Below are 22,293 nucleotides of genomic sequence, written 5' to 3'. Positions count from 1 at the left end.
TTCTTGTTAATAAGATAAGTATTCTCATTATTACCTATTTCTAGTAGTATGAAGGGACATGTGATTCCCAGGGACGGGTATACGCTTAAGTATTTTAAAGGGAAAAAAGTCAGGGCCTTTCGAGAGTAAAGGACATGGCAAATTATATTAAATTTAAAACCTTAGGAACTTCCACCCCACGGTAAAAAAAAAAAAAAAAAATCTGAAAACCTTTTGTGAGATAAATCCAGGCCCCAGAGGTCGGCGACTTCCGGCCATGAGACTTTCGAAGCAGCTCGATACCCGTCGAGCGCCCCCGCCCGGCGTCCTCGGAGCAGAGGATTCCCAGCCCAAGTCGCTGGGCGCCCAATACCGGCAGCGAAGGCCAATTCCCAGCGCGGCGCGGTGCCCGGCACCTCCCTCCTCGCGCCCCCGCGTGTCGCCCACACGGAGCTGGCGCTTTCCTGCCGCCTAGCAACGGCTGGCGCAGGGGCGGAGCCTCCTGGAGGCGGGGCTTGCGTTCCCAGGCAGTCTGAGGAGCGACGCGCTGCAGCTCGGCGACGCCGCTACCAGACCAGGCTTCCGAACTAAGCCTTCGCGGGATCGAATTGGCTGTACGGCAGTCACCCGAACCGCGGCCCGCTTGCGGTCAGAGGAATCAGGGCCCTACCCGGCCGCCGTAGCGACCTCTCTGTAGTGGGCGGGGCCGAGGCCGGGGTGACCCCGCGGGAGCCACCTCTGCCAGCAACATGTTCAAGGTGAGAGCGTGGAGCCGGGTCACAACTGTCACCGCCCCCTCCCGGCCTTGTGGAGCCCTGCCCGCGCTCTCGTGGGCCTCTCCGGGGGCCAGGCCCGGCTCGCCCTGAGGCTTTTCTCGCCTCTGGGCCAGCTGCGTCCCGACCCAGCTGTTCTTTCACCGGTCACCTAGGAGCGAAAGGTTGCTGGGCGGAGGCGTGAGATCCCGGGATGGGTGGGTGGGCCCTGTGGGTCTTGCTCTCGTGAATAAAACACTTTGAAAAGTTAAAGTCCCCCCCCAAAATAATCACACACACCCCCGATGGTGCCCTCGGGTTCGTGTGTAAGGAGAGGCCAGCTCAGGGCACTGCAGGGTTCGGCTTTGGTTGCCTGGCGGGATCAGGTTTCAGAACCTGAAGTGTGAATGGGGGAGGGTCACCTTCGGAGAAGCTGCTGCAGGATTTGGGGAAGCTGGTATGGCAATGTGGGAATGGCTGGAAGGGTGGTAAGCTGCAACTTTGTTCCCCTCTCAAGTGAACATTATTTGGTACAGACAAGTCGACCCCATTGTTTTACATTTTACGAGTTCATTTCCTTTGAAAGAGATCGCCTTTCAGAGTGAAGACTTTGTTTCAAAAATCTGCATTTTAAACTTGAAGCCATCATTCTATTTAAAAAAAAATAAATGATGTTTTCTATCGTGAAAACAAATCATAAGCTCCCAGAAGTTAGTGTACAACATTGAGTCTTCAAGAAGCACAGCACCTGTAAAATAGTGCTAATGAAATCTCAAAATTGTACTACTCATTTAGAAGTTTTATTGTGCTCCTGCAATGTGCTTAGGGCACATTAGGACACGCTATAAAATCAGAACATGGATTCAGCCTTCCAGTCTTGGCATTGCCACTTTCCAGCCGGGTGACCTTGGGCACATCCCTTAACCTTTCTGTGCCTGTTTTCCTGTCTGTAAAGTTGGGGGAATAGCATATACTTCATAGGGTTGTTATAAGGAGTAAATAAGTATGTTTAAAGCACTTGGAAGAGCCTTTGGCCTATAGAAGTGCCATCTAAGTGTTTGCTTTTAGTTTGTTTTCAGGCAGCTCACAGTTTAGTTACGGGACAGATCCCATAAGCAGTTTACATTCATTTGATAAATTTGTGTTGAACACCTATTGTGTGCAAGGAGTTCAGCTCAGTTTTAGTGTTGCAACAACAAAAGATGTGCTGTGATCCGTTTATATGGGTATCAACAATGTACTGTGGTAGTAGAAAGGAGAGCAGGATCTCCTTTGCCTCGGGGGTTCCCCTCTGCACCAGGTGTTCTTAACCTGTGGTCTTCAGCCCCTCCGAGGGTCTGTAGATAGAATTCAGGGAAGTCCTTAAACCCTGATGTGAAAAAACTTCATTTTCACCAATTGCCAACTGAAATGTAGCATTTCCTTCATTTACAAGTGTACGTAACTGTATCAGTTAGCTTTTGTTAGGTAACAAGCCAATGTAAACCAGTGCCTTAAAAGTATAATGATTTGTTATGTCTCACGGTCAGTGGGTCTGCCTGGGCAGTTCTGCTGGCATCCCCCATTGGCTGAATTCGGCTGGTGGCTAGACTGTAAGGTGGCCTTATTGTCATGTGTGAGGGCTTGGTGGCTCCATTGTGCCTACCTTGGGCTTCCTCACATGGTCACTAGGTCCTAAGAGGGCAAGTCTGATTGTGCAAACACTTACCTGCTTGCACCACATGTGCTGATGTCAAAACAAGTCACATGGCCAAGCCCAGAGTCAATATGGGGACATTACTCAAGAGTCTGGCTATGAGGAGATGTGGTTCATTGGGAGCGATTAATTTAATAAGCTAGTACAGCAATAAAGCACACTAGTATTAGCAATACTCATCATCAGTGGAAGTCACAGGACCAATACATATCATAGACATTTTCATAGCACAGTTATTGCAGATCTCAAGGTATCATTTGTGATCATCATGACTTCAATATTACAGTAGTTATAAGACTCAGTGCTAAGTCTTTTTATTTAATGAGCTAATAAGCCTATATTCCTATATCTGATTTTGAGTTTTAAAAATGTTTTTCTAACTATTGAAGTATAGTTGGCATTTTATACAGTTAGAAGCATTATTTTGAGTAGGGGTCCATAGGGCTCACCAGACTGCCAAGGAGATGTATGGCACAACAAAAGGGCATAGAACCCCTGGGGACTTCAGGGGAGGCTTCACAGAAGAGACATTTACATTTAGGTTTGAAAGCCAAGTAGGAAGTACTAGTATATCTCAGGTTAAATTAGTCAAACATGTAGTTTGAGTAGAAAAGGTCACAACAAACCTTGGCAGACACCTAAGTGTAAGGAATAGGCAGAGGAAGAGGGGAGGCTAGAAATCTGGTAAGTAGGTGTACAAAAGGGTGACGTTTAGAAAATCAAGGGAAAAAAGTTTCATGGACAGACTATGTTAGGATGCTTTCAGTTGGGAAAACCCACTTGCTTAAATAGTAAGGAGAATTCTCTCACAAAGTCTAGAGGATGGGTGGACTCCAGTGGGTCAACAATGTCATCAAGGACCTGGTCCTTTTCTTGGCTTTTCATAGTAAGATTGATTTCCCTTATGGTTGCAGCGTAACAGGCAGTAGTAACACGTTTTCTCATTCACTAGAGCAAGGGAGAGGACAGAACTCCCACGCTTGGATTACCCTCTTCCTTCAGTCTGATTGGACCAACTTCGGTCACATGTCTGCCCCTCAGCTGATAACCATTGCCAGGGCAATGCCATGCTCTGATTGGCCGAGACTAACAAAATCAACTGGGGATGGGGTCAATTTATCTCAATCACCGGGGAGAAAAATGAATTTGTCAACACAGTGGGGAATGGAATTCAGATGTGCAGTCAACAATGTCCGTTACAGAGAGATAAGTTAGATGAATTTGGAGAAGTGCTCATTAATTTGGGCAATTTGGAAAGCTTCCGTGACCTTTATACATGTGGGTTTACTGATAGAAGTGAAAGCTATATTAACGTGTGCTGGTTACTGAGACATGAGTAAATGGACACGTTGGTGGTGGGGTTGATAAGTTTGATTTTCTCCTTTAAGGGAAGGAGAGAGGAATATGGTAGGTAACTGGAGAGGCCTGTTAGGTCAAGATTATAGAGTTGTTTTTGTGGTTGTTCCACTATTCAAGATTTGACAGTGTTTATGGCCTTAGGGAGGAATGTAGGGAGGAGCCTTTTCTTTTTTATATATATATATATATATAAACTAAAAAAAAATTTTTAGTGTTTATTTTTGAGAGAGAGAGAGAGAGAGAGCATGAGCGGGGGAAGGACAGAGAGAGAGGGAGACACAGAATCTGAAGTGGGCTCCAGACTCTGAGCTGTCAGCACAGAGTCTGACACGGGGGCTTGAATTCACGAACTGCAAGATCATGACCTGAGCCGAAGTTGGACGCTTAACCGCTTAACTGAGCCACCCAGGCACCCCAGGGAGGAGGCTTTTCTAAGACAGAATCCCTCAGCTTCAAAAAGGAGGAAAGATGTTGCCTTCCTCCTATGAGGTAGAAGGAAAAGGGTGGGAGTGATGGTGGACCAGTGGTTCTCAGCTGGACAGTACCACCCAATTGGGATACATTTTGGGAACTCGGATTGTGCCGCACATGTTTAATTTAGTTGTGTTGAGCATTTATATACTGAAATATAATTCCTATTATAAATCTTTTCCTTTTGTTCTCCATTATGTTACCATCAAATCAGGATACTGGCCTCTCTTTTTTTCGACTTATGCGTGTAGTGGGTGATGAATTTTGTTTCAAGATAGCAAAGCAGTCACTTAGAAAAATAGTTGTCATAAAATGGCGATGTCAGGTTTAGTAGTTGAGGAAGGTGAGAACCAGTGCCTCTCAAAATTTGTACGTGCAACTCTGATTTGGTAGATCTGGGGTGGGGCCTCAGAGTCTCCCTTTTTTAACACACTTCTGGATGGTATAGATGCTGCTGCTCCCCCATCATACTTTGAATAGCATAAAGTGAGGCAGATTGGTAGATGAATGGTTTCTTGTGTTTTCCAAAGGTGAGTGGTTTTATGAATATGGTGGGATTTGGAAGAGGCAGTGACCAAGGAACAAAAAAGATCAGTAAGAGGCTTTGATTGCTCTGCTGAGAGCTGCTTTCGTGAGCTCTATCATGATTGCTTCCTGGAAGTGGAGACTAGCAACTGGCAGGATTGATCTGGGTTTGAGAGTTATCAGCTTGGGTCAGCCAGGACTGAAGGGAATAGGGATTGATAGTATAGGTGTTGGTGGAAAAAGTACTCTGTGTGTGTGTGTGTGTGTGTGTGTGTGTGTGTGTGTGCGCGCGCGCGCGTTTGTGAGAGACTAGTTATGCGCACATACAATTAAAATATTTGAACTGTAACCATTGTTTTGATTTAGTTATCCATCTTCAGGTCAGTAGGGGGCACTGGTGGATTAAAAAACACGTTTGAAAAGCTGCCCAGTTCTATTCGAGGAAGCAGTTTTTCTGGGTGCTGCTGCTGGAATTGAATATATACACCCCATCCCCAGATTTGTGTTACTAGATTTCATTCATTACCCAAATGTATATCATAGTCCAGCTATGGTGAGCACCGTGCTACACCCTGGTGGGTACAAATGAAAACTCCCAGTTCTTACCTAGGAGACAATTTGCAGATTTGGCTGCACACAAGAATTATTTGAGAGACATTTTACAGGGCCCTGCGTCCATGGGTCTGATTTACCTTTTTTAAAAAAAAAATTTTAATGTTTATTTATTTTTGAGAGAGAGCATGCGAGCGGGAGAGGGGCAGAGAAAAGGGGAGACACAGAATCAGAAGCAGGCTCCAGGCTCTGAGCTGTCAGCACAGACCCTGATGCAGCGCTTGAACCCAAGAACTGGGAGATCATGACCTGAGCCGAAGTCGGACACTTAACTGACTGAGCCACCCAGGCGCGCCAAGGGTCTGATTTACTTTTTTTTTTTTTTTAATTTTTTTTTTTTTCAACGTTTATTTATTTTTGGGACAGAGAGAGACAGAGCATGAATGGGGGAGGGGCAGAGAGAGAGGGAGACACAGAATCGGAAACAGGCTCCAGGCTCTGAGCCATCAGCCCAGAGCCCGACGCGGGGCTCGAACTCCCGGACCGCGAGATCGTGACCTGGCTGAAGTCGGACGCTTAACCGACTGCGCCACCCAGGCGCCCCTGATTTACTTTTTAAGTGAGGTCCTGGAACCTCTGATTGAAAAAGCTCCATCCCCACCCCAACCCCACCAGGTGAGTGAAACTAAGGTTAGTGGCTCAGAAACTGCCCATTCTGATGTCGTGTAGTAAGTGCTCTGATGTAAAAGGGTTGGGGGAGATATAGAGCAGTAGATCACAACTTTGGCTACACACTAGAATCATCTAGAGGGCAAGTCCTGCTGCCTAGGCTGCAGCCAGACCAATGCCATCAGGATCTCTAGGACTGGGATGTCGTCACCTACTTTGTAGGGTGAGTAGCCAACCTTGACAGCTACTAACTTAGAGGAATGAGCACCAGCAGGGGGCATCAGGACACTTTGTAGAGGAGTACATGCTTGTTCTGACCTCTGGAGCTGGGCAGAGGGACGCAACTGGAAGGGCCTTCCCAGCAGAGCAGAAAACCAAGGACACAGAAGTAAAAGTTCCGCATTGTGTTAAGACAGGTTTCCCCGTGTTAACTATGGGCAAGAAAGATACTCAAGTTCTCTGTAGCTGTCTCCTCATCTGTAAAAAACAAGGCTAAGACTAGCACCAGCCTCACATTTTTGTGCGGATTAAGTTAACTCAGACCCAAGCACAGTGCTTGGCATAAAGTAAGGGCTTGATAAATGTGAGCTGTTACTTTTAGTTGGCTTCTTGTAGGAGGCTGCTGCAGTAGTGTTATGGTGGTGCACAGTCTTGGGGCTTTCCAAAAGTATTTTTTAATTTCAAATTTTGGTTGTTGATTAGATGTGGCACAGGAGTGAAAAGGAGAATCTGAGGGTGCTGCCCAGGCTTTTAGCTTGGAAAATTGAGTGGCTGTTAGAACTATTCAGGGAGATGGGAACGTAGAAGAAGGCTGATGTGGATTTGGGGGAGAGAGGTGATCATTTGATTTTGAAGAGATTGGACTCGTTGAAGTGTCTGTGGACATTATTATGCAGTGACCAGTTGACATGGAATCCAAGGGTATGGACATTGGTTGAGAGACGAGGGTTGAAGATGGAATCATCAGACGCCTTGAGGGAGAGAATTTGGCCTCCTGAAAACTGTGGCAGTTTCTTCCCGAAGGGCAAAAATGTGACCTGCCCTCAGAGCTCCCTGCTTAGAACAGCCTGAGGTGACTGTGTCCTTAGTTGTAGGGCATTATTATTACCTCACATACTCTTCGTGGCTGTTTGGTCTTGATGTAATGCCTCTATTGCCCATCTTATTTTCTGAAATTAGTTTTCTTATCATGAATAGTATATCAGTAGTACAAAATGAGGGGAGTGGGCACCTGGGTGGTTCATTCGGTTAAGCGTCTGACTTGATTTCCACTCAGGTCAGGATCTCATGTTTTGTGAGATCGAGCCCCCAGCCCACACAGTGGGCTTTGCACTCACAGTGCGGAGTCTGCTTGGGATTCTTTCCCTCTTTCTCTCACTGCCCCTCTCCCCACTCTCTCAAAAATAAATAAATTAAAAAAAAACTGAGGGGAGAATACTACTACTAAATGGAAAAGGAAAATCACCTGTAGATTATAAAAGAAATGCTGCAACTTTATTTTAGTTGAATATTATTTTAAATGGCACATATTTTGAAAGATAATAAAGATTCCCTCCTACAATTTAAGCATCTCCAAAGGTCTTCTTGAGAAATTATAGTGAATACATATATTTATACATACACACATATATATTTACTGTGTACATATATATATATATATAATGCATACATATTTACTCACGTAAATACATATTTATGTGCAAGATTAATTGGATTCTTTCCCGTTTGTTACCCTTCAAAGATGTCGCATGGTAGATCACAAAGAAGAAAAACTACCCAGCCCTTGATGCAGTCAGAAAGCACGGGCCCAGGTTCTAATTTATCGTTGTTTCTGGTTTCTGGCTAATCAACTTGAATGAGGTTTCTTAGTTTCTGAGTCCCCTTATCATGGTACTGTAGGGACAGTAATATGCCCCTCCATTTTGCACATGATTGTTGGGGGTTCAGATAAGATCACATGTGACAAGAATGGTAAATGAAGCGCTGTATGAACGTAAGCTGTTTTCAGCCCCTCCTGTATCACATCTGTCTACTGAAGTGATCTAGAGTTTCAGATTAGCATCCTGAACTTAGGACTGTCACAAGTAGATGAAACTTGGATAAATTCACTTCTCATTTAGAACTGAATTCTGCTCAGGACACTATAACACTCTTCCTTCTAAAATGCTAATGGCCCCCTGTGTGCAGCTAACACTGGAAGAGGAGAAGGAAGAAGTAGATGAATTGTACCTTAAAAGAATGGGGAGCAGAGAGAGAACAGTAGATAATGGACTAGACATTTATGGTAAATGAATTTATTACCCCGTGAGGCCTATGCATATTTGTAGACATTTATGATTCGAGGATCTCTATGTATACCTGCTCAAGACCTATGTCTTTTCTAGGCTACACTGGAACTTTTTAGAAGCTAAGAAATGAACTTTGATATTTGTTTATATGGTACGTTTAAAATTACTGCAAGTAATTAGATGCGTAAGACATCTCTATAGCAAAGAAACGTATCTGTTTCCAAAACTTGGCACTTGACTTATTTATAATATGACAGGAAAGTGCCAAAAGATTTTTGAAATGAAAGAATTAAAGAGTTGATTTTCCCCAATAATGCTTAAGTGGAATTTTATGGTTCGTGCATGCAACATGAAGGTTTATGTAGATATTTTCGGGGGAAAGACGTTTCAGTCTGAAGTTCAGTCTTAGAATTTGGAAGTTACTTGTTTTTTTACTTTGAGTTTTTCCTAATTTGTGCGTGGATTCATGCCAGTTCTATTAGAAAACAGTGCCAACTTCTTAACGTAGCGGGTTTTAAAACTTGTGTTCGTTGTATACTAAAATAGTTGTAGAAGCAAGAATTTAGAGCAAGGGTTGGAGAGTTTTTGACATGCTAAGAGACTCTAACTTTGAATATTAAGCTGAGTTTTTATGATAATAGCATTATAATACAGTTGTATTTTGAATATTGTTTTACAGGCACTTTAAATAGTCACCCTTTGTCTTCCTACTTCTTTCTGACTCTTTGAAGCAACTCCGTGTGTTTTATTCAAAGCCCACACTGGCTCCGACTTAAGGATGTCTTTGTTTGGTTGGGTGACAATGAGGAGCCAGAGATAGATTCACAAGTGTGTATTAATAGCTCTGGTTGGGAAGGGATATCCATCGGTTTCTTTTTTCAGATATGTCTGTTCATTCATTTAGCGGTCTTTTTAAATAGGATAAATGAAAATAGTAAAGGTTTCTTTTTCTTTTCTCTCCCATCCCACAGACGTCAGTCCTTGTGAAATAACAGAATGTTTTTCTTTGTGCTTGCTGAGATGAATCTTCTCTCCCCTTAGAGGTGCTGATTCACGTGTCGTATTATGACACAGGTTAAACTGGCAAGTAAGTAAGCACCAAATGATACGAGGACTCCAACAAGCTTCCTGAATCCTCTGTTGATGGCTTACCTCACTTGGCAAATATTGACCCTGAGTCTGTTTGTGGACTTGCCTCGTTGGGAAGCACTGTTAGAAGTTGCTGTGTATAGTCCAAATATTGACTTTTCTTGTTTTTGTTCCGTGTTTTTGCAGAGATTTTCATTATGAATCCGGATTATCATCAGCTGAATAGAGCCTAACACAGCAGCTTTTTTTTTCCCCCCATAAAACAGTTTTGCAGTTTTTCCCTTAAGGATGAAAATGCCGTGAATAAATGAGATGAGGTTGAAGGCAGTTGTCGTCAGTGGGTTCCGGTGTCCCCCGTGCGCACAGTGGTTTCTGAGGAAATGAAACCTGGGTTTAGATAGACTTTGCTTTGACAGAATAGCCCTTCCTCTTAGAAAGTGTAGATTTTTTTTTAGTTACTTTAAAACATAGAAGCGTTTGAAAGACAATTCTTGAAATAAATTGTTCCCTCTGATTTTTTTCTTACCTGTATCCCTTTAACTTGGGATTGAAAAGATTCATCTTGGGGTGCCTTCCGAGAGAGAGAGAGAGAGAGAGAGAGAGAGAGAGAGAGAGAGAGGGAGGGAGAAAATATCTATGGGGGTTTAGGTAAGCAGTGGTAAATTTCTGTCTGAATGAGGAAGTTCAAGATAAATTTGAAACGTGGTAGATTACATGTCATGTGTGTTCTAAGTCTGTGAAACCAGTACAGCCCAACCAGATGACTCAAAACCTGCCTGAAGGAACAGTGATCTCACTCATTGGCCTTGAGGTTTCCTTCCTATTTATCAGACAAGTTTATTATTTTTGCATGAATTTAACAAAAACCGATAACTATTTTTAAAGAGAATATGAAACAGTTGCCAATGAAACATAGTTGCTTTGCTGACCTAATTTTGTGGTGAATTCTATCCTCCAGAGATAAAATAGAAGTTGGTTTTATGTTAGGCCAAGATAATGTTAATCTTGAAGACGACAGCCTTATCTCCTCAGATCACAGTTTGTTTATAGTGGATGAGGAAGAACTGGGAGATACCAGTTACTCTACTACAGAATTACAGAAATGAGGTTCTCATAAAATAGTTCTGTGTTTGTCATGGTTGGAAAACCGTTTTTCTCTTTGTAGGTTCAAGTCTGAACTCTTAAAATACTAGCTTCCTAACCCGTTTACTATGAAACAGACTGAAATGATTGCGGTTTCTGTTGTTGGGAAAGTGTAAACGCTCCCAAATTTATACATGCAAATAAATGCCCATCCACGTGGCTGTTTTGGAAGGACAGATTCATTTATCCTGTCAATATATTTCTTCCAAAACGTGGCATCACTGATCGATAGATTTATTAAAAAAATGTCTTCATGGATCAAAATATTTTTGTCCCTCTTCATTTGGAGTTACCTTCATCCTTTGTGGCAAATTCTTTAGAATATACTGAGGAACAGCCACTTTTGTTCTTTGCATAATACCAAATAAATCAATGTATGTTGTGAAAACTATAGGAAATATAGAAAATACTGAAGAATCACCCTTAATCCCACCACTTGTACAGCTAACCACTGTTCACATCTTTTCAGATCTGTTTCTGGGCATACTTACACATTCCCTCAGTTTCACATTTTCAAAAAACTGACAAATCCCTCTTCCCCTTTAAACAGTGCCATTTTCTAATCTCCTTCTCTCGCTTTTATTTCACATATACAGAGGCTGCTTTTCCTTCAGGCTCAAAATTTGATCTGAAAGCATTTAGAAGTGTAAGCCGTATGATCATATATCAAAAGTAAATTCCCTTTATTAATTTCTTATATAAATAGTTGCACTAAATTCTCACTCACTATTTGACCTGTCAGAGTTACTCCTTTGAAGAGAAAACATTTTTTGAGGAGGCATACTGTTTATTTTTCTTTCTGGCTGCGTTGATTTTCTGTAATTAAAAAAAAAATTAATGTGTATTTATTTTTGAGAGAGAGAGAGAGAGTGGGGGAGGGGTAGTGAGAGAGGGAGGCACAGAATCTGAAGCAGGCTCCAGGCTCTGAACTGTCAGCACAGAGCCTGACGCAGGGCTCAAACTTACAAACTGTGAGGTCATGACCTGAGCCAAAGTTGGACCCTTAACCAAACTGAGCCACCCAGGCGCTCCTGATTGATTGATTGATTGATTGATTGATTTTTTATCATCTTAACCAGTTTTTTATTGTCATTTTTTGGTATTGTGGTAAAAAAGAAACCCCACACATAACAAAAACCCTACCATCCTAACCATTTTTAACTGTACAGTTCAGCAGTGCTAAATATATTCACATGGATACATAATAATCTCCGGAACTTTTTTATCTTAGGAAACTGAAAGTCTATATCCATTAAACCATTCCCCATTTCCTCTTCCCCGAGCCCCTGGTAACCATCATTTTTTGTTTCTGTGAATTTGACTACTTTAGATACCTCGTATAAATGAATCATACAACATTTGTCTTTGGTGACAGGTTTATTTTATCTAGCATAATGTCCTTGACAGTTGGGTTGCTTCTACTTTTTGGCTATTGTGAATAATGCTGCTGTGAACGCCGAGTGTGCAAATATACCCTCGAGACCCTGCTTTCACTTTTTTGGGTTAAATATCCAGACATGGAATTGCTGGATCATATGGTAACTCTATTTTTAATTTTTGTGAGGAACCTCCACACTGTTTTCCTGAGTGGTTGTACCATTTTACAGTCACGCCCAGAGTGCACAAGGGATCCATTGACTCTATATCCTTGCCAACATTTGCTGCTTTCTTGTTTTTTGATAGTGGCCATCCTAAGGGATAGGGGGTGAGAAAATACCTATTTTTTAAAAATAGTGTATAAGTTAATACTGAATAACTGTTCCTTTTATTTATTTTTTTAAATGTTTATTTAGGAGTGCCTGGGTGCCTCAGTTGTTTAAGCATCTGACGCTTGATTTTGGCTCAGGTCATGATCTCACTGTTCGTGAGTTCGAGCACCACATCTGGCTCTGCACTGTGTCAGTGAGGAGCCTGCTTGGAAGTCTCTCTCTGTCTCTGTCTCTCTCTGTCTCTCTCTCTCTCTGTATCTCTCTCTCTCTGTGCCTACCCTGTGTGTGCGCGCTCTGTTTCTCAAAATAAACTTTAAAAATTTTTTTAAATAAGATGTTTACTTATTTTGAGAGACAGCATGGGAAATGTCCCCACATGCATTTATTTTGCACGGTGACAGGTATAAAAATGGTCTTGTGTAATAACTTTGGAAGCAGTTGCACATTTTAATGGATAGGTTATATGACCGCTAACTTATAATAGCTAAAAGTGTAATAATTAAAACATCAGGTTTATTTATGCAGTTTTCTAAAGTTTATTTATTTATTTTTGAGAGAGAGAGAGCATGAGCAGAGGAGGGGCAGAAAGAGAGGAATAGTGAGAATCCCAAGCAGGCTCCGTGCTGTCAGTACAGAGCGCAAACAGGGATCGATACCACAAACCCGTGAGATCATGACCTGAGCTGAAATTGAGAGTTGGACACTCGACTGAGCCATCCAGGTGCCCCAACTGTTCCTTTTCAAGTCAAAACAGTAAAGATAAATTTCAGGATCCCATTGTCTGTATTCTTCTAACCCCCTTCTCAGAGAAAGAAAGCCTCTATTATCAGTTTGTGTGACCTTTCAGATGAGAAAGGATTGCTATATAAAAGCAGGTACTATATAGAATGCTCATTACGGCAAGAAGGCATTTTTTTTTTGATTTCACGAATAAAGACTCATTTAATTTCTCTTTATTTGTAATTCAGTTTACAACACATTACTAAGGGCAGCAATGTAGCCTGATTTGGGCAAAATTGTTGATTGTTTTCATCATTTTGTTTTACCCTAAATTCTTTCACATAATTTATTTTTCATTTTATGTTCTTTTTTTTTTGAAACAAGAATTTCCTCAAAAGTATTGTTAGTTTTCATAGGCCTTTTTTAAAAAATCCACTTCAGATTTTTATCTCTGAAACAACTGAAAAGAATCAGATTAAAAGCATTTTGTTTTTAATGAAAAATGTTTTCAGATGGAAATTCTTGCAGAAAAGGTTGATCGAAGATCAAAGAGCTGGTGTAACATTTGGAGGAAAAATACATAATTATGCCTCATTTCCTATAAATAGGAGAATATCTAATTTTAAATGACATTTACTGTAAAAATGTCCCCACGTGCACTTATTTTCCACAGTGACTGGTATAAAAATGGTCTTGTGTAATAACTTTGAAAGCAGCTGCACATTTTGGTGTACAGGTTATATGACCCCTGAGTTATATAATAGCTAAAATGTAATAATTAAAACACTGGGTTTATTTATGCAGTTTTTAAAAGTTTACTTATTTTTGAGAGAGAGAAAGAGCATGAGCAGGGGAGGGGCAGAGAGGGAAGGAGAGAGAATCCCAAGCAGGCTCTGTGCCACCAGCGCAGAGCCCGACATGGGGCTCCAACTCCCAAACCATGAGATCATGACCTGAGCCGAAACCAAGAGTCAGATGCTTACCTGACTGAACTCCAGTCACCCCTATTTATGCAGTTTTTGATGCCAAATTATTTTGAGTATGTTATCAAAACCACATCTGACTTTGATATTAAAGGGGAACTTCTTGATATAGAACATTTTTTATATTATTAAAGCAGCAGCCATGGTTTATGGTTCTGTATTTGCTCTGTTTAGAGATCATATCTACTCATGTGTATAGCTGGAAAGATAGTGGTGTGTCAAATCATCCGCAGGTTCCAAACTTTTGATTTCTTTTGTTACTACTTTTTACAGAGGCTGGTCCTAATCACAGTAAGTCTTAAGTCTGTTGGGTGGCTGCTGAAGGAAAGAAATGTGTAAATTTTCTGATTATTTAGGCTGCCTTCTCTCTGCAGTGGTTTTCCAGAATTTCCAGTTGTGGTACATTATTCTTTTCTCTGTGTTCCTCCTGTCCTTTGTCGGTTAGTATGCTCATCACAAGTGGTATAATTATTTGTCCACTGTTTTAGATTGTGGAGGCAGCAACCACATCTTACTGTCTTTGAAGTCTGTTTTCATTGTTTCATTAAAGAGTTGCTTTGATGTTATCCTTCGTGTGGCTTGTAGGACCATTAAATGAGGTGGGGAAACTCGGAGAAAAACAGGATTTTGGAGAAAGGAAGTTCATTATGAGGTAGCAATGGAACACTTGCTGAAGATGTTCTTGGGGAGTCCCACACACGCCTGAGGCTTAGTGAGGGGCTGGGATTGGGAATACAGATTTGGGCATCAGTAGCTGTAGGGTGGAAGTTAAATACTTAGATTTAAATGAAATTGTTCTAGAGCGAGAAGGAGAGAGGGTTAAGGTTTTACTCTGACTGACCAACCTTGAAATGGGCAGAGGAAGAGAAGGTCCAAAAGGAGAGGGAAGGGGTGTCCTACAAAGCATGTACAATGGAGCTACATTAGAATCCTGGCAACTGAAGGAACAGAGTATGAAGATGATGGAGTGGTCACCAGTTTCGGGGTGCATCCAGGATGCCAGATGTCCATTGGAGTTTCGTAACTGGGAGGCCACTGGTGGGCTTGGGAAGGACAATTTCAGGTACCTTGAGTAGTAAAGGGAGGAGGGAATGGAGTAGAGGAAGCAAGTAAGAGTCTATTTTTCTAACTTTGTATTGAAATCTTACATACAGAAAAGTGCACAGATCACAAGTGAATTTCTACAAATTGACCATACTAGCATACCTAGTACTCTAGAAGCCCTCATGGCCCTTCTGGTCACTCCCCATCTTGCTATGGGTATCCACTGTTCTTTTTTTGAAAATAGTTACTTATTTAAGTAATCTCTATATCCAACTGGGGCTCGAACTCATGACCCTGAGATCGAGTCGCATGCCCTTCTGACTGGGCCAGCCAGGCACCCCAGTGGTATCCACTATTTTGCCTCCTAACCATAGACTGTTTTTAAAGTAAATTTGTCAATGAAGAAAGAGAAGGATGGGTGGTAGAATGAGAATTAGGGGTGGAGGGTATTGGTTGTGTGGTGTTTAAGATGGGAAACATTTTCTTCAATGTAAATAAATTCCATAACTTCTCCAGTAGGTGGCCAGTCACTGTTTCTTTTTATGTTTAGGACAGTTTTCATTTAATTCTTTCAAATGTTTTTAAAGGTAAGTATGTTTGAGTGTTTATACAAACTTAAGTTTAATAACTGTTCCCCAAGCATCTGCTTGTGAAATACTGATTTCCTAAACTTGGCTGATTGTGGGAATAGATTCTTCAGCCCCCCAGAGGTTTACTGAATCAGACACTGGGTGGGGGGCAGGGCAGGGAGGGAATGTGTTGGAATCTATACTCCTAAAAAAGACTCCCCAAGTGATTCTGAAGTCTCTTGTGTACACAGGCCTGCAAAGCGAGGCTTACATTTTATCAAAAAAGGAAACTGGTATGTATTTTAAATGAAGAGCCTAATAAAATAATAGATCTGTAACTTGGGAAGAACAAAGGATCACACTTCTCAAAAATGGGAGAGACTATATACTGGATTCTCCATAAAGTTTAAAAAGAAAGTAAGTTGTCAGGGTGTGAGCCCTACCATTCATGAGCACGCTTGAGTAATTCTCAAAGTGGCTTATTTAGCTTGAGGTTTTTATTTGTCTTTAAAGCAGTTTTAGGGGCGTCTGGGTGGCTCGGTCGGTTAAGTGTCTGACTTCGGCTCAGGTCATGATCTCACAGTTTGTGGGTTCAAGTCCCGCGTCAGGCTCTGTGCTGACAGCTCAGAGCCTGGAGCCTACTTCAGGTTCTGTGTCTCCCTCTCTCTCTGCCCTTCCCCACTCACACTCTGTCTCTCTCTGTTTCTCAAAAGTAATAAATTTAAAAATGTTAAAAAATAATTTAAGGTAGTTTTACTGGGACACAATCAGAAAGTGGTCCTGGAGCTACAGAGTCCAGGGTAGTCCACTTTTATTTGCAAAACAAGGACAGTTTAGCTTTCTGGGTATCCATTATGAGCTGAGTGTTTATGACCTCACCGGTTTCATATTTTGGTTGACTGTGTCCAAGAATCTCCTTTGCTGCTGTAGCTGAAGGATAAACTCAATCTTAGGCCTGAGGGTTTTTTTTTTGTTTTGTAATTTATTTTTAAAATTGTGACCCTAGTCTTTTTGAGTAAACTCATTACCTTCCCGGAAACTCCGTAAGGCAAGGACCGTGACTGCTTAAGTGTTGTGGCATATTTAGCACCGTGCCTACATGAAGTAGGTATGCAATAAATACTTGTTTTTGAAATAAGATCGTCGTTGAGCTCCTCTAATCGTTAGAGCTCATGTACCCCTGCTTCCACAACCAGGTTTGTTTTGCTCTCTGTTTTTGATGACCTTCAGTGGAAAGAGTAAGAAGCAGAAAGGCTGTAAGGCAATGGTGGCCCTACCCCATTTACAACACTTCTTTGTTAGGGCCCCATCCAACCAACTGCCAATCCTAGTGGTCAGTTTACATTGATGAGTAACCCTCTCTGGGCTATGGAAAACCAAATGTTGAAAGACAACGCAAATGTCTAAGTTGGAGAATATACCTTAATGAGGGAGAGTTTAAGGTCTCTTGCTGGGGAGGGGCACCTGGGTGGCTCAGTGTCCGACTCTTGACAGTCGGCAGTTTGTGGGTTTGAGTCCTCCATCGGGGCTTTGTGCTGACAGTGCGGAGCCTGCTTGGGATTCTCTCCCTACCCCCTCTCCCTTTCCCTACCTCATGTGCTCTCCCTCTCTCAAAATAAATAAATAAACTTTATAAATAAATAAATAAATAAATAAATACATAAATACATAAAATTAAAAAAGATATCTTGCTGGGGAATAGAATCAGAAAGAAAGAAGGTTTAGCCACACGAGCCAGGGAACTCCAAACCCCCCTGAGGTTTGCAAAGCTAGGGGTCACTAGCTCACCTTTATCTGAGTCAAATTTTAGTTTTCTCTAAGACTGAGGGTCTCTTACAGCTGTATTCAGAACCTCAGACAAGCCAACACATTGCAGTCCTTACTTTGAGACCCCCATCTAACAGGATAGGTTGGATCTAAAGCAGTGAAGCTATTGCATCTAGTGAGTCTGTAGCTCTAGCTTAGTACTCATTGAAGAAGCAGCTCTTAACAGAGTGGGCTTGACTTCAGTCTACCAAGCCAAAGTCATCTAATCTGAATTAGAGCATGTCTGATCTCTTGGAAGGGGCATATGTACTCATTTTCTGAGCTAAGCTATCTGCCCTGAGTAGAGAGTGAACCTTGCAAACAAAATTCTCGAGGACTCTCACTTGGGACAGTGGTGCTTAGGCCAGGTGTAGGCACAGCCTAGAGGTTGCAGCTCCTCGTCAGAAAAGATCCACGGAAGATCTCACTTCTCAGGAGGTATTTTCAGTCTGGTTGTACCATAATGGGTCCAGACCCGTCATGGAGAGAGAATACGTTTGTGTTCCTGTCTGACACGAGGCAACCCAACAGTAGTGTCTGTGGGAGAAAAGGTGATAAAGTCAGAGCTTTAGTGATTATGACCCAGACCTTGGAAGTTGATTACACCTTTCTTCAAGACACCTAACTTCCAGATTAGTGTTCTTTTTCTCCCTTGGGGAACAGAAGATTCTTCTTTGACTCCTCTTTCGCTCTTATGCTTTCCTGGAGTGATCTCTGCCCACTGAAACAGCCTTTCCCTTCTCAAATTCTTACATCAAATGGGTTGGCCTGAATACTCAATATGAGCTCTAACAAGTTATGATAGCCACCTGGCAGCCCCCCCTCCAGAATCCCCATTTGTGATAACATCTGGTCTGGACAAGGCAAGATGGGGTAGTCTCTCTCTCACTAACAGGAGCATCAGGCTCATCTGCCTGTGCACCTGTTATCAAGGCTCCCTAGGTGGGTTTGTATCACAAAGGTCACTAGCACCTGGTTCCTTAACATGGTCAGATTTCCTTAGGAATCGCTCTTGGCCCACAGTTCCCCCTCATTTTGGCACAAACGTGGTGCGGTTTGGGTGCACGTGTGTTTTTTGAGATACAGTTTACATATAGTGAGATGCACAGATGTTAAGTTGTACGGATCTTACAGTAATTTGAGTTTTAACAAATGTATATATACCTTTTGTGACCCAAACCCCAGTCAAGGTATGGATCATTTCTGTCATCCCAGAATGTTCCTTTGTACCCCTTCTCAGTAAGTCCATCCCCTCCCCATGCTTCGCCTCCCAGGCAAGACTATTCTGATACCTATCACTGTGTATTATATCTGAGGCCTTGGCTTAAAAAAAAAATGTTTTTTTAATGTTTATTTATTTTTGAGAGAGTGTGAGTGGGGGAGGGGCAGAGAGAGGGAGACACAGAAATCCGAAGCAGGCTCCAGGCTCTGAGCTGAGAGCACAGAGCCCGACGGAGGCTTGAACCCACAAACCGTGAGATCATGACCTGAGCCCAAGTCAGACGCTTAACTGACTGAGCCACCCAGGTGCCCCCAAGGCCCTGGATTTTTAACACACGGATTTTCTTGAAGTCTGGATGGTGAGAGATGTCAGAAAATAATATTTGTTCCAGCACATCAGTGCTTCTCAATGTGGTGGGGGGGGGTGCGAGGTGGGATGCCCCCCAGGTGTCTCTCGCAGTGTCTGGAGACATTTTTGAGTCATGACTGGGAGGGGTGCTATTGGCATCCGGTAGGTAAAGGCCAGGGATGTTGAGAAGCCCATAGTGCACAGGACAGCCCTCACATCAAAGAATGATCTAGCCCCCAGTGTTAATAATGCTGAGATTGAGAAACCCTGAAGTAAATTATGTGCTCTCTGCTAAGAGAATTGTGGCCCTAGGGAGTGTTAATCTGTAGATCTCCCAAGTCTCCTGGGGTGAGGTTTGTTTTTTCTTTGTTTGATTTGTTGAGACCCTCGGGGAAACTGAAAGAGCAGCTGCTGGAGGGGCCTTGCTTGGTTGCTCCACCCTTGTGTCCACAGTTCTTGCTGTGGGATGGGTGGGAGTGAAGGTGGTTATGGAGGGGGCGGAAGACTGATGGGAGAAGGGGAAGAAAGCAACTTGAGCAATAAAGAGCCAGTCTTTGCTTAATATTAAAACTAGAAAAGTGGATGAGAGAGAAAAATAAAGTCAGAGTAATCAAGAGTCCAATAAAACGTTAAAAAGTAAACAAGATGAGATTGAAAAGATGAAAGGGAGTGATAATAATCACTAAGAACGTAAAGGTAGAGACCTGAATTAAAACAACAGAAGGCCATGGGGTGAAAAATGAAATATGTGAGAGGTAGATAGGATTAAGGACTGAAAGCTGGAATTTAGAATTAAAAAGGTCAACGTGAGGCATTACATCAAACAAAGATGAAGGTAGAGGACAGTATGAACCCCAAATGCTTGGAGGCCCCAGTGCTGGATGGGCAGTGGGAAAGGGCGAGGCACCAGCTCTTGCCGATAGGAAGGGAATCAAAGTCCGGGGTGGGGCTGGCTGGCTCAGTGGAAAGTCCCCAGTTCAAAGTAGCATTGTCAGACCCAGGGGGCAGAGAGCACTGAGTTGGCACCTCCAGATATCAGCAGCCTAATAGGCACTCTCCTGGGGTGCCAGGAGCAACCACACTGACTTTTACCCTGGAAGCAAAAGAAATTTGTGGCAATATTGCCTTGAAATCAAGCCCTTTCAAGGTGAATACTTAACTACTTCAGGGTATGTTAACTATTTTTAAACCAGTTAAAGTCATAACCGTTCTTTTTTTATTATTTTTTTAAAATTTCATTTTGGAGAGAGTGAGAGTGCGAGCAGGGGAGGGGGCAGAGGGGGAGAGAGACAGAGAATGAATCTCAAGCAGGCCCCACACACAGCACGGACACAGGGCTTGATCCCACCACCCTGGGATCATGACCTCAGCCGAAATCAAGAGTAGGGTGCTCGACCAACTGAGCCACTCAGTCGCCCCATAATCACTCTTTTCAATAGCGCTTAGCTCTTTATTTGCTTTTGAAATATGAGAATTTCCCTTTTTGTGTATAACTCCAGGCATACATTTCAACAGACATTTTTGTTATTTTTTTAGCATCATATGTTTTGTGAATATTATGGAATAGCCTAGTCTTTCACATTGCAGGCACTGCAAATCTCAGTAATATGATTTCCATGTGGCTAAATCATGCCTATGTAGTGAGAACAAGTCAATCACTCTTTTTTTTCCCACCTCTCTTCCATCTTTTCATGCAGGCAGTAAACAGTTACTGAGCATTTCTTATGTCCTAGGCACAGTCACGGGCACTAGGGAGACAGAGTAAGACACAGCACCACAGTGAAAGGGCTTCTAATCTAGTAGGGAGAACTTGGTAGACATAAATAAATGGATAAATAAGGGGAAAAGAAAGAAAAAAAGCTATGTATCTCCCTGCTGTTAGGCAGTTGTGCAGAAAGACAAAGCAAATATAAGACATTCCAGGTAGAGCAACCAGTGTGTTTAAACCCAGGAAGCTGGGCAACAGCATGGGAGAAATCTAGGGAGTTTGTATGCTGCGGGAGAAGGCAGAGTGGCAGAGAGATGAAGTGACAGAAGGTTGTTAGGATCGGATCATAATGGGCCTGGTTTGGCCCCATAGAAGTCCTAGATAATAAATAACAAAGGATCTCAAATAAGAGTAGAAGATGATCAGTTTGTAGTTTACAAAGATCATCCTTGTGTATTGTAGTGGTTTGAGTCGTCAGAGGGCTAGGTGAGTAGTTAGAATGCAGCTAAAACCATCCAAGAAAAAAAATGAGGTCCCAAGGGAAGATTGTACCGGAGGGGATAAAGTGGAGAGAGTGAATTGAGATCGTTTAATAGTCAGAATGAACAGGACTTAATCACCAATTGGATGGGCTGGTGGTAGTGAAGATGACCTCATAGTTTCCAATCGGGTGGTCGGGTTTGGTGGTGACACCATGCCTGAGAGGAAGTAGGAGAAGAAGGGGGCAAGTCTGGGGTAAAGATGCTAGATAGTCAAGTGCTGTGTAAATGTAGGGGTTTATTACTGGGGGAAAAAAGCCTTCTTCTGACTTCATTCCACAGCAGACACCCGTCAGGCCAAGTGTGGAGTTGGAGACACAGACAAGATCCTGACGAGTCCATTTTGGACTTGCTTGTGAAAAAGTAGAAATGTCCAGGAATAATCGGATAAACTGGTTGGGAGCTCAGGAAGGAGCTCTGGGCTGGGACTGCAAATCTGGGAGTCACTGGCTTCACGTTGAAGCCCCGGGTGTGAGTGACCCAGTGAGGGAGAGCAAGGTGCAAAAAGATACTGAGTTGGGGAACTGAGATCAGGGGAGAATCTGAATGGGAATGGAAAGGGAAAGCTTGTCAAAGTTTACTTATTAGAATTACAGAAATAATCTTTGCTGTGCTCAATGAATCACTAGGTAAGATCATTAGAAACCTCTTCCATTGTTCGGACGCCTGGGTGTCTCAGTTGAGTGTCCAACTCTTGATTTCAGTTCAGGCCATGACCCTAGGGTCATGGGATGGAGCCCCACGTCTGGCTGTATGCAGAGCATGGAACCTGCTTGGGATTCTGTCTCTCTCCCTCTGCCCCCTCCCCCAGCTCACTCTCTCTCTCTCTCTCTCTCTCTCTCTGTCTCTCAAATAAAGAAATCTAGAAACCTCTTCCATTGTTGTTGGTGGAGGGTACGTGTATGTGAAAGAAATAGAGAGAGAGACTATTTTATAATTTTAAATTCATTCCATAGCATTTCTCTGTTATTTTTTTTATGTTTTATGTTTCTTTTTTTTTTTGAGGGGGGGGAGGGGCAGAGAGAGAGGGGGACACAGAATCCAAAGCAGGCTCCAGGCTCCAAGCTGTCAGCACAGAGCCCGATGTGGGGCTTGAACCCACAAACCGTGAGCCATGACCTG

The 22,293-nt window shown here is 42.7% G+C and overlaps 1 protein-coding gene across 2 annotated transcripts in view; it reads left to right on the top strand.

Moving 5' to 3' along the window:
• The first annotated feature begins 506 nt into the window (after nt 1–506).
• Nucleotides 507–22,293, top strand: part of APOO (apolipoprotein O) — a 57,673-nt gene continuing 35,886 nt past the window's right edge. The window contains exon 1 of one of the 2 annotated variants that reach the window (XM_030305456.1): nt 507–737. In XM_030305456.1, coding sequence (XP_030161316.1) covers nt 729–737 — 9 coding nt within the window. In that variant the 5' untranslated portion in view covers nt 507–728. The remainder of the gene's footprint in view (nt 738–22,293) is intronic. The other variant, XM_030305455.1, reaches the window with a different exon arrangement.

This window comes from Lynx canadensis, chromosome X (genome assembly GCF_007474595.2).
Source record: "Lynx canadensis isolate LIC74 chromosome X, mLynCan4.pri.v2, whole genome shotgun sequence".
NCBI lineage: Eukaryota > Metazoa > Chordata > Mammalia > Carnivora > Felidae > Lynx > Lynx canadensis.
This window is presented reverse-complemented; position numbering and strand designations above follow the sequence as displayed.